General features: G+C 41.2%; 1 protein-coding gene across 6 annotated transcripts in view; it reads right to left on the bottom strand.

Annotated features, from left to right (window-relative positions):
* SCAPER (S-phase cyclin A associated protein in the ER) overlaps positions 1 to 12,299 on the bottom strand; it is a 399,576-nt gene that overhangs the window by 321,143 nt on the left and 66,134 nt on the right. For all 6 annotated transcript variants that reach the window (XM_077472442.1, XM_077472443.1, XM_077472441.1 and 3 more), the window contains 2 exons: positions 3,814 to 3,914; positions 2,013 to 2,129 (listed from right to left, as the gene is read on the bottom strand). In XM_077472442.1, coding sequence (XP_077328568.1) covers positions 2,013 to 2,129; positions 3,814 to 3,914 — 218 coding nt within the window. The remainder of the gene's footprint in view (positions 1 to 2,012; positions 2,130 to 3,813; positions 3,915 to 12,299) is intronic.

The raw sequence follows: 12,299 nt of genomic DNA, 5'->3' as shown, positions 1-12,299 counted from the left end.
TAGGCTGCATTTTTGGGCACAGGTGAGGCTGCATTGTTGGGCACAGGTGAGGCTGCATTGTTGGGCACAGGTGAGGCTGCATTGATAGGCACAGGCGAGGCTGTTTTGATGGGCACAGGCGAGGCTGTATTGATGGGCACAGGCTAGGCTGCATTTTTGGGCACAGGCTAGGCTGCATTGATGGGCACAGGTCATGCTGCATTGATGGGCACAGGCAATGCTGCATTGATGAGCACAGGCTAGGCTGCATTGATGGGCACAGGCTAGGCTGCATTGATGGGAACAGGCTAGGCTACATTTTTGGGCACAGGCTAGGCTACATTTTTGGGCACAGGCTAGGCTGCATTTTTAGCTACAGGCTAGGCTGCATTTTTGGGCACGGGTTAGGCTGCATTTTTGGGCACAGGCGAGACTGAATTGTTGGGCACAGGTGAGGCTGAATTGTTACATGCTACATCAGTAAAGCTCATCAATAGGCTGACACGTTTCGAGGTTAACCCTCTTCCTCAGAGCCAAACCTTTGGCTCTGAGGAAGAGGTTTAAACTCAAAATGCATTTAGCCTATTGGGTCTTCACCTCCTGCCCCAGATGTGAAAAACCGACTGGCTCATGTACATATACGTCGGAAGTTTGAAGATGGATAACTAGATAACAGCAGCAGCTGCTGCCACAACACCCATCTTTAGAGCCAGCAGTCCTGTTTACAACAATGGTGGTCTCTGCCGCGGATTTGCCGAAAGGATCACCGTTATCGGCGGCGGGAGAGGCGCCAGCCCCCTCCCGTCACTCTCCCGCGCCCTCCACCGATTACCGGAGCCGTCGGAAGCGGCAGATGTGATCGGGACCTTTCCGTGGCTGTGTATGGAGACGAGTGAGGGGAAGATGGCCCCCACATCTCTCCATACTATAGCAGGGTGGTGGAAGCGACATTAAAACGTCACTTCCGCCCATATGTCTTAAAGGCACATTTTTCTGTTGTCATTTTTTCAAATGACAATTATTTTCTTAATTTTTTTATTGCATTTAAGTCCAAATATGAGATCTGAGGACTTTTTTTTACCCCAAATCTCATATTTAAGAGGACCTGTCATACTTTTTTCTATTGTTTACGTTCCTTGTAATAGGAATAAAAGTAACCCAATTTTTTTTTTCTAAAACAGTGAAAAAATTAACAAAATAAATCTTTAAATCTTAAAAAAAAAAAATTTTTAAAGCGCCCCGTCTCAACAAGCTCGCACGCAGAAGCAAACGCATATGTGAGTTGCGCCCCGCATATGAAAATGGTGGTCAAACCAAACATGTGAGGTATGGCCGCAATCGTTAGAGTGAGAGCAATAATTCTAGCTCTAGACCTCCTCTGTAACTCAAAACATGCAACCTGTAGACTTTTTTAAACGTCGCTCATGGAGATTTTTAGGGGTAAAAGTTTGACGCCATTCCACGAGCAAGCACAATTTTGAAGCGTGACATGTTGGGTATCAATTTACTTGGCGTAACATTATCTTTAACATTATAAAAAATAAAAAATAAATGGGCTAACTTTACTGTTGTCTTTTTTTTATTCTAAAAAAGTAAATTTTGTCCAAAAAAAGTGCGCTTGTAAGACCGCTGCGCAAATACGGTGTGACCAAAAGTATTGCAATGACCGCCATTTTATTCTCTAGGGTGTTAGAAAAAATGTATAATGTTTGGAGGTTTTAAGTAGTTTTCTAGCAAAAAAAAATAGTTTTTAACTTATAAACACCGAGTCTGAAAAAAGACCCCTGGCCTTTAAGTGGCTAACTTAATTGTAATTTAAATAATATAATAGTGGTTTTAGGATAATGCACTAGGTCGTGCACCCTTTCTTTCTTTTTATCGTGATTCCACATACAATAAAGTCTGTTTATGACTGAAAGTGCCTATTGTTCTTTTGCTACATAACTAAACTATTGCAATCATCTCTCCATTCTCAAATCTTGACTTATTCTTAAATCTAATACAATACATGTATAGACTATTCATTCTCGTACCCAAAATTGAGAGCCCTCCTTGCACTAGAAGTTGAGCTCACTCTGTCAGAAGATGGGCTGGGCAAAACGTGTCGTCCAGGAGACATTTTCTTCACTTCCCATGCTAAAGAGGTAGGCCTGCAAAATAAAACTTATGGGTTAAAATAAAATCTGCATTATTCAGGATATCCAAATAATATCCTCATTTTTGTACACACTAATTCCAAACAGCCATAACTTTATGACCACCCACCTAATATTGAGTGGGTCCCCCTTTTTCCCACCAAAACATGCCTGACCTGTCAAGACATGGATGTCGGTAATCCTCTGAAGCAGAAGCTATGCTGTGGCATCTGGCACCTCAGTAGCAGATCCTTTAAATCCTGAAAGTTGTAAGGTAGGGCCTCCATGGATTGATCTTGTTTTTTCAGCACATCTGACAGATTCTCAATAGATTGAGATGTGGAAAATTTGGAGGCCAAGTCAACACCTCAAACTAATTTAGTTTCTTAAACTATTCTTGAACCATTTTTGCAGTGTTGCAGGGTGCATTATCCTGCTGAAAGAGGTCACAGTCATCAGGGAATACCGTTTGAATGAAGGGGCATACTTGATCAGCAACAATGTTTAGGTAGGGGGTTTGTGTCAAATAATATCCACATGAATGGCAGGAGCCAAGATTTCCCAGTGGAACATTGCCTAAAACATGACAGTGTCTTAGTTGGCTTTCTTTTTCCCATACTGCATCCTGGTGCCATCATATTCCCAGGTAAACGGCACACATGCACCTGGCCATCCACATGATGTAAAAGAAATCGTGGATCATCAGACCATGATGTAAAAGAAATTGTGGATCATCAGACAATGATGTAAAAGAAATCGAGGATCATCAGACCATGATGGAAAAAAAAATGTGGTTCATCAGACCATGATATAAAAGAAATCGTGGATCATCAGACCATGATGTAAAAGAAATCATGGATCATCAGACCAGACCACCTTTTTCCATTGCTCTGTGGCCAGTTCTGATGCTCACATACCCATTGTAGGCACTTTTGGCTTTGGACATGGGTACCCTGACCGGCCTGCGATACTTACTCTTTTTCTGCTTTCACAACACATCAACTTTAGGGACAACATGTTTACTTGTAACCTAATATAGCCTATCAGCTTTCAGATACCATTGTAATGAGATAATCAATGTTATTTAGTGGCTATAAAAACTGATCAGTGTATATGCAAATGACAAAACCGAATTTTGTCATATTACTAAGGTCCCTTTCACATGATTGGCCCGCAAAGATCCACCTGTCTGTTTTTTAGGCGGATCTGAGTGGACCACCCATTGACTTGTATTGGCAGGCTGATCTCAGCAGAGATGTATCCGCTGACAAGACGGATGGTGATATGTTCGCAATCTGTCCAGCGGATTGGATAGGATGAAAACAAAGAAAAACAGACACGCCGTCCATTTTCATCCGATCTCGCCATGGAGGACAGCGGGGCTCTGACAGGTCCATCCCTGCAAAGTGAGCAGGAACAGACCTGTCATCCGCCGACTCAGCGGTATGCATTTCCATGTCACAAAGGCCCACAGAGACAGACCTCGAGGCAGAAATACAGATCAGAAAGGAGGACTCTGTTAGAGGAAATTTGCCAGAAACCTTTAAAAAAATGCTTTTGGTCTAGATATGGCATACAAAATTAAAGAAATATCCTTAAGTGTTTGTTATATATGACAGGTAATGTAATAAGTATGTTATCAGTATATTATTAGATTATTAATAGACACCTACACAGAAGGCCTCACCACAATGTTTACCTGCTCTGAGCATCTGTCTTCTCCAGCTTTTCTTGAAGTTGAATCCAGTCAATGAGCGCCTTGAAATCTCTCACATAGTTATCCAGCATCATTAGAACCTCCTGAACAAACAAAGCAATCATCAATAGGTAAAAATCTACTTTATGTCTACTGTACACTAGCAATAGTACACGATACACAATAATTTTTATTTGTTTTTTTTCTGAAAGAAGTTTATTAAAGAAAAAGAAATTACAAACAAGTCATAGATTCCATTTCCAGCTGATATCAGTTTACAATCAATAAACTCATCAATGACTCTACACCAGTGCATGACATGTCATATTTTTAATGCACACCCATCATACTGTCCAGTGGGGACAACTATACTTCACAGCAACAGATAACAGTATATTCCACATGCCTATCGCTAATTATCTAAATTAATAATCTGTCCAAGACCAGATCCACCAGGGGGGAATCCAGCCAGGGTGACCACAATGTATCAAATTTACCAGGGTGCTCTCTGTGTTGGAAGATAAACTTCTCCAGCCATAAAAAAGTGTCTCCCAACACTGTACACAATTATTAGTCAAGTGGTATTTTGGAGGATTAATTTTATTACCGAACGACTACAATGCTCTCCGTTAATCCAAAATGTTAATAAACCTCAAACCTGAATATTTAAGAAAGTAAAAGTAAGGTTTTGGCTTTCTTAGGGGCATATCTATATGTGCACGATTATTGGGCAATAGTGTGCAGAATTATTATGCAACTTAAAGTGATTGTAAATGTTTTTTATTTTTTTAACCACTTCCCGTCCACACTATAGACAAATGATGGCTACAGCGCGGACCTACTTTGCCAGGAGGCAGTCATATGAAGTCCTCCCACGCTCAATCGGCCTGCGCTCTGTGATCAGCGAGTCAATGAGACTCGGCTGATCATAGATCGGGTTAGGGGTCAATCCCAACCCCTTACCACGTGATCAGTTGTCAGCCAATGACAGCTGATTATGTGATGTAAACAGAGCTGGTAATTGGCTATTTTTTCTCCTCACGCTGATAGCTAATCACTGGCGTCTGTCAGAGGGACATCAGTCCCGATCAAGGAGAGCAGCTGCTGCCTTATCTGTGCCCACCTGTGCCACCTACCATCGCATAACAGTGCCGTCTACCAGTGCCCACCAGCGCCCCCTATCAGTACCCATAGTGCCACCTATCAGTGCTCATCAGTGCCACCTATCAGTGCCAATCAGTGCCTCATCACCAGTGCTGCCTATCAGTGTTGCCTACCAGTGTTACCTAACAGTGCCCATCAGTGCCACCCATCAGGGCCCATTAGTGCCGCCTTATGTGTGCCCATCAGAGCAGCCTATCAGTGCACATCAATGAAGGAGAAAAATTACCTGTTTGCAAAATTTTATAACAAACTATGAAAACTTTGTTTCTGTTTTTTTTTTCTGGCTTTTTTTGTTTGTTTAGCAATAAATAAAAACCACAGTAGTGATTAAATACCACCAAAAGAAAGATCTATTTGTGTGAAAAAAATGATAAAAATTAAATTTGGGTAGAGTGTTACATGACTGTGCAATTTTCAGTCAAAGTGCGACAGCGCTGAAAGCTGAAAATTGGTCTGGGCAGGATGGGGGGTTTTAAGTGCCCAGTAAGCAAGTGGTTGAATAACAAACATGTCATGCTTACCTGCTCCGTGGAATGGTTTTCCACAGAGCAGCCCCCGATCCTCCTTTTCTGGCTCCTGATGTTATCAATCTATCCAATGAGGACCCAAAATAGTGGCTGGAGCTGTTGGGCTTGTGCTCATCACTGGAACGATTGAGTTCAGGTAAGAAAAAGGGGGACTCTGGGGGGCAGTTGCAGCACAGAAGGTTTTTCACCTTAATGCATACAATGCATTAAGGTAAAAAACCCTGAGATTTTCCAACTCCTTAAATGAAAAAGGAATATTTTCCCCTCACTTGTTTATTTTCATCTTTTACAATGAGAATAATAAACAAACAACTCAAGATTTACAAATAAACATTTCTGGCATTTCAATGACCAGGGTAGCCACCCTTCTTTTCAATATCAGTTATAAGGCTGCATTCACACCTGAGCGTAGCGTTTTCAAGTGTTTTTTGCGGCATTTTTTACCGCGATTTGCGGCGTTTTTTTACCGCATTTTGCCGCGATTTTGTGCAGGGCAAAAGGTCACCAATGTTAAAAGAAGAAAAACGTCCAAATCTGCTCAATTCGAGCGACAAAAAAGGGTCCGGAACTTGTTTGAGCTTCAGGCGTTCGGCTTCAGGTGACATGTAGTGGAGATGTGAACCATCTCCATTGAGAATAATATAATTTTTCCCCTCTAGCGTTTTGTAGCTTCAGGCTTCAAGCTACAAAACGCTCAGGTGTGAATGGGGTCTAAGTCTTCCAATCATGGAGTCTGTCAGTTTCTTGATCTGTTGACGATCAACTTTTTATGCAGCAGCAACCACAGCCTACCAGACATTGTTCAGGAAGCTGCACAGTTTTCCTTCACCGTAAATCTCCTGTTTAAGAAGGGACCACAAGTTCTCAATAGGGTCTAGGTCACACGAGGAAAGGGGCCATGTCATTATTCTTTCATATTTTAAGCCTTTATTGGCTAGTCATGCAGTTTAATACTTTGAAGCATGCGACAGAGCATTGTCCTGCTTAAAGAGGAGGGCCGGTTTAAAAAAAAAAATTTTTTAAAGTCAGCAGCTGCAAACACTGTAGCTGCTGACTTTTAATAAGCACACTTACCTGTCCAGGGTGCCCGTGATGTCGGCCGCCCGAGGCTGACCCATCCCTCGGTCTCGGATCCCTACGCCGCCATTTTGGCTAAGGGAAACAGGCAGTGGAGCCTTGCGGCTTCACTGCCCGCTTCCTACTGCGCATGCGCGAGTTGTGCAGGGCTTTGTGAATGGGGGTGCGCTGTGTTCTGGGACACACAGTTCCCAGAATACAGCGCGACCCATTACCCAGAAGACGCCGCACGGAGGAGAGAAGACAGTAAATCTCCGCGGAGGAGGAAAAGGCAGATTAGGATGATGTGCCTAGCAACAGGCATTTCTGGTAAGTTAAAAAAAAAAAATCATTTTTTTTCTGATTTTTTTCTAATTTTTAATGTATTTTTTTTTTTCAGGGTGGCCCTCCACTTTAAATATCATGGTCTTCTTGAAAGATGCAGAGTTTTTTCCTGTACCACTGCTTGAAGATAGTGTCTTCTAAAAACTGGCAGTATGTTTGGGAGTTGATTTTGAGTCCATCATCAACCCAAAACGGTCCAACTAGCTCATCTTTAATAATACCAGCCCATATCATTACCCCCACCTCCACTTTGCTGGCATCTGAGTGCAAGTGGAGTTCTGTGCCCGATACTGATCTAGCCACAGGCCCATTCATCTGGTCCCTCAAGAGTCACTCATCTCATCAGTCCTTAAACTTTTGAAAGATCTGTCTTCAGATATTTCTTGGCACACTCTTGACATTTCAACTTATGTGTCTTGTTCAATGGTGGTCGGGTTTCAGCCCTCTTTACCTTGGCCTTGTCTCTGAGCATTTGCCTGCTCTTCTTTGCAGAATTGCTCAAGTTCAGTTAAATTTGATGGTGACTATTTGTGGACTGAAATCTTCAAGTCATTACACAGATTTTCAATAGCGTTTAAGTCTGGGCTCTGACTAAGCCATGCAAGGACATTCACCTTTTCTCCTTCAACCACTGTGTGGTCATTTTTGCTGTATGCTTTGGGTCATTGTCATGTTGGAAAGTAAACCTTTTTTCCATTGACAATTTTCTAGCAGGGGAGAGCAGATTTTCCCCAAGAATCTGACAGTAAACAAGTCTCCTGCTGCAGAGAAACACTCCAATAATAAGATATTACCAACTCCATGCTTTACTATAGGAATTGTATTCTTTGGCTGGTGAGCTCTATTGGATTTCTGCCAGACATATCGTTTGGTGCTGAGGCCAAATAATTAAATTTTAGTTTCACCTGACCAGAACACAATTTTCCATGTGGCCTCAGAATCTTCAAGGTGAGTTTTGGCAAAGCTCAGTGGTGACTGCATGTGGCCTTTCTTGAGGAGTGGCTTTTTTCTTGCAACCCTCCCATACAAGCCATATTTTGGGAGAATTTGGGATATTGTCACATGCACACAATGACTATTCTTTGTCATAAATTCCTGCAACTGCTTTAGAGCTGCTGTAGGCCTCTTGGTAGCCTGTCTCTGGCCAAGTTCCTCCTGGCTCTTTCATCCAGTTTGGAGTGATGTCCTGGTCCAGGGAGAGGGTGTTGTACCAAATACCTTCCACTTCTTAAAAATAGACTTCACTGTACTTCCAGGCATTGATAAAGCCTTTAAAACCTTTTTGTGTCAATCTCCTGACGTGTGCCTGACCACAAATTTATGTCAGAGATCTTTTAACAGTGCCTTGCCACCCATAGTTGATTGTTTTCTTCAGTTGCACTACCCAGGGACTGAAATGCTCAAGGAAAGCTTTTTTCATGCTGAGCTAATCAAAATGACCACAGCTGATCACAGTTGTAAGTCAACTGGCTTTGTGTGCCATTGAGAAGGTGATTAGCTAAACCTGATTGAGTTTACAAGTCATTTTTAGGAGGGATGATCCTTTTTCCAACTTAGTGATTCTGTTTTTGCTCTTTTTCTGACATGTTGGTGTTATATCTTTCAACTGGGTGTTATAAGTACAGTTGGATAAAACAAAAACTGTGTCCATCTTTATTTCAGGCTGCAAAGCAACAAAATGTAATTATTTTAAAGGGGTGATTATTTTCTATACCCATTGTATAAGAAACAGTTAAGTGGTTTTACTCTCCAACATCTAGTTAAAGCTTAAAAAAAAAAAAAGTTTTTGGTGGACTGACCCTTTAACAGACAACATGCTCAATTCACTAAGGTGTAACAACTTTTATTAGTCATACCAACTGTTTTGGTTGCTATGGCAAGCTGAAAATAATAGTCATATGGCTAAAAATAAAAAAAATGTATGGCAAAAACATATGCATTGCAGCTTATTGAATTGGGCCAATGCTGTGCTATATAAATAAGGGAAAGCAGAGGAGTCTCAAGAAAAAAACAGTTTGTGGAAAACATGTCTGTGGTTTATACTAAAAAAGGTAACGGCAGACTTCCAACTGAAAACAAGTTTTTTTTTTTTTTTACATAGTAGGGAAAAAGAGGTAAATCTATTAGGCGGCAGATAAAGGTCAAAAATATAAAAATACTGGTAAAATCTGTAGTTATGTATAATGCATTTTGTAACAAAATCACCCTCAGTTTGAATAAAACTGATAATGCAGTGGTACGATAGTCTATCCGACAACTGTTGTGTAGATCAACCATGCTTGAAGACCATATCATTCAAAGAAGACCTCCACTTGAAAGTGAAACAAAATCTGTGCTTTTTTTTTTTCTGGGGAGCGGGTACCTTTTTCTGGCAGGTACCCACACCCACTTCTGCAATTCTCGCCTATGCAAGAATTATTTAAGCTTGGCAAACTCCCACCCACTCCCAACCTCCTGGGAAACCTCATACAACCCAGAAGGCTGCAGGACCAATTTGAAAGCTCTGCTCAATCTCAGGCATGTACAGTGGGGAGCCAGCTGTGAGACATCAGCTGATTCCCATATCCAAGATGGCGGCACTAGGGATCTGAAGCCTGGCAAAGAATCTGCTCCAGTGAAGACAACATTAGACTCCTGGGCTGGTAAGTGTCTGTTTGATAGAAGTCAACAGCTTCAGTAGAACAGAAGTTCTTCTTTAAGATGGGCTACAAAAAAAACCTAAATGTTTTTTTTGTTTTGCATAAAAGGCAGAAGTTAGAGGAAATCCCTCCAACAGAGGCAAAGATAGCAATAAAAACAGATATTCTAACTCGTCCTTGCTCTAAAACTAAACGTTTTGGCTGGAGTAAGGCTTTTCATATTCAAGGCTAATGAAAGAAAAATATATAATGTGAAACTGCAGAAATGAATGAATAGAACTTGACTTTTAACAACTTTTCAATTCACAAAAGAACTGAAGCTGGACATACACAGATCTAATTATGGCCCATTCCTGTTGAATTGGACAAAATTCACTCAGTGCATGGTACTGTCGGCACCACCCAGCTCAACAAAAGGTGCAAAAATTGCAAAAAGGAGATAGGTGAAAAATTTTAGGCCGAAAAGAATCCCTATAAAATCAGTTGCAGGAACTGTTCAGGCATTCTGACAGCCGTGGGTGCTGGGCTGTCAGATTACAATAGCAGGCACTACAGATTTGTCCATCCATTTAAAGTGGTAGTAAAATCTTCTATTAAAAGAGAAAAAACACCTCCTCCCTGCAAAGTAAAGGCATAATGTGCTAGTATGCATACCTTTAAACAAAGCCCTCCAGAAGTGTGCTGTCGCCACTAACAAATAGCAACCACCCAAACCAATAACTAGCCTTTTCAGCAAGGCCCACACATTTGCAAACATTTGTGTAAGCTGCAGTGGCTACATCAAGGCACCCCAGTGTACTGCTGTCCTAACTCTATCATTTTGAGTCTCTCAATCTGGAGCACATTTACAGCAGTTGGATAGATACATATATGTTTGCAAATGTGTGCAACTAAACCCCTTGTTTTTAAAGTGAACTGTTACACGAGGTCAATTTGGTTTTGTTGCAGTCTAGCTGGTAAGTGATCTGGGAATTTTTGTTATTTTTGATGTGTGTTGCCCTTCCGTGGGGCAAAGGCTGGGGTGGTTGCCATTTGTTTTCCTTATCTGATCGGGTCAGGAAGGAATATTTTTCTCTGCTAGAGCAAATTGTATCTTGGTTTACTGGGGTTTATTTTGCGTTCCTTTGGATCAACTGTGCGTATAGGAGTTGTGTATATAGAGGTTTTCTATTTGTATTTTTTTCTATGTTGTTACTTGACTAACTATGTACCTATGTTTAGCTAACCTACTGTACCATATGAAAATGTAAATAATTAGCTTCTATTGAGTAGCAGCCTGATCTTCTTCAATAATTACTTTAACAAAACAAGGATACTGTTCATTTTTAGGATTTTATTTGTCCATTTACTTTGATCTCTTTGCATATATGAAAAGAAGGGAGATGTCCTACTATACAATAACAATGTTAGTAGGACAGATTGCTCCTACACTGTGTGGCTCCACAAAGTTAAACAAGCAGCAGAACTAGGACAGATTATGTTTATTCTGCTACTACTGGCTATCGCTCTATTCATGAATCAGCAGAATATTTTGAAGTGCTATGCCACAGAAAATAATGGACACTATGGAGCTCTTCTCTTGGAAAAAAAATGAATATACTGTATTTCCAATGTAAGCTAAATGTTTTTTTGGCATACAATTAAATGATTGTTTGCAACACTGTGTAATTATTATTTGGATCACTATAGATAAATTAGTGTTCTTAAAAATCCACAGCTTTCTAGAAATTATTGGAAACTTTCACCACTACTTAGTCACTATGACACTGAGAAAGTTATATGAGGATACTAAACTGTGCATTGTGATGCAAATTACAGGTACTGTAATCTCGCTTCATTCTCAGTCGGCCCAGCTTGTACTTTATGTATCATGCTGGCAGACAATTTTGTGCTTCCATTCCCCACCCAGCTATCATCCAGACATTCCCCCCATTACAGCGCTGCAATTAGCTCTCATTTGCAGTAGTATAGCCCCATCTCCTTGTACATGAGTAATCATCCCCTCTGGCAGGTACCTGCTTGAAGGAAGGCTCAGTTCACCTTATCAAGTTGATCAGACTTCATGCCATGTGAGCTGTAATAAGAGCCATGTTTTCCGAACAAGGGAATATAAACAGGACAAGCAGCAGCGGGGGCTTCGTCTCCACTCATGCACATCTCTCTCCGGACATCTCACCCGCAGCTGGACAAAAGTGTCTCACAGGATACTCCCTCCCCCATACCGGATCACCAGAGCTGGATGCCCGGCTAAAGTTACCAATTAGTTTACCAATTGGCTGCAACGGATTCGATTGGTTTGTAATTAATTCTAGTCACTGGCGTGCACGGCAGGACTGTTGGCGCCATCTCTTTGTCCTGATGACACTCTATACCAGGACGCTAGGACCCCAGGGCCCAGCACATCAATACTGCTCTCTTGTTCACCTACAATGCTTCTAGCTGCAGATTAAACTCCTGTGCTGAAGCAATGGAAATCATACTCACTACAGAATACACCAAGCGGGGACCTTTATGGAAGAAGCAGACTAAGCTCTTTACTGACTTGTTTGTGAAGGTCAAACTGATATATACACAAAAAAATATTTACAAAAAAAAAATCGAAAGTGAGCTTTTAGGAAAAACACAAACGTCAAGGAAAGACCTTGTGCACTTTTATAACCTTTACTGAAGTTAATTGGCTAAATTGGTGGCATGTGTACAGACTAAAATGGCACACGAAAAAAATCTTCAAAGTAAAAATAGTTGCAGGAATAGAATA

This window comes from Lithobates pipiens, unplaced genomic scaffold (assembly GCF_037356315.1).
Source record: "Lithobates pipiens isolate NorthernLeopardFrog02 unplaced genomic scaffold, aLitPip1_a1.2 Scaffold_8, whole genome shotgun sequence".
NCBI lineage: Eukaryota > Metazoa > Chordata > Amphibia > Anura > Ranidae > Lithobates > Lithobates pipiens.
This window is presented reverse-complemented; position numbering and strand designations above follow the sequence as displayed.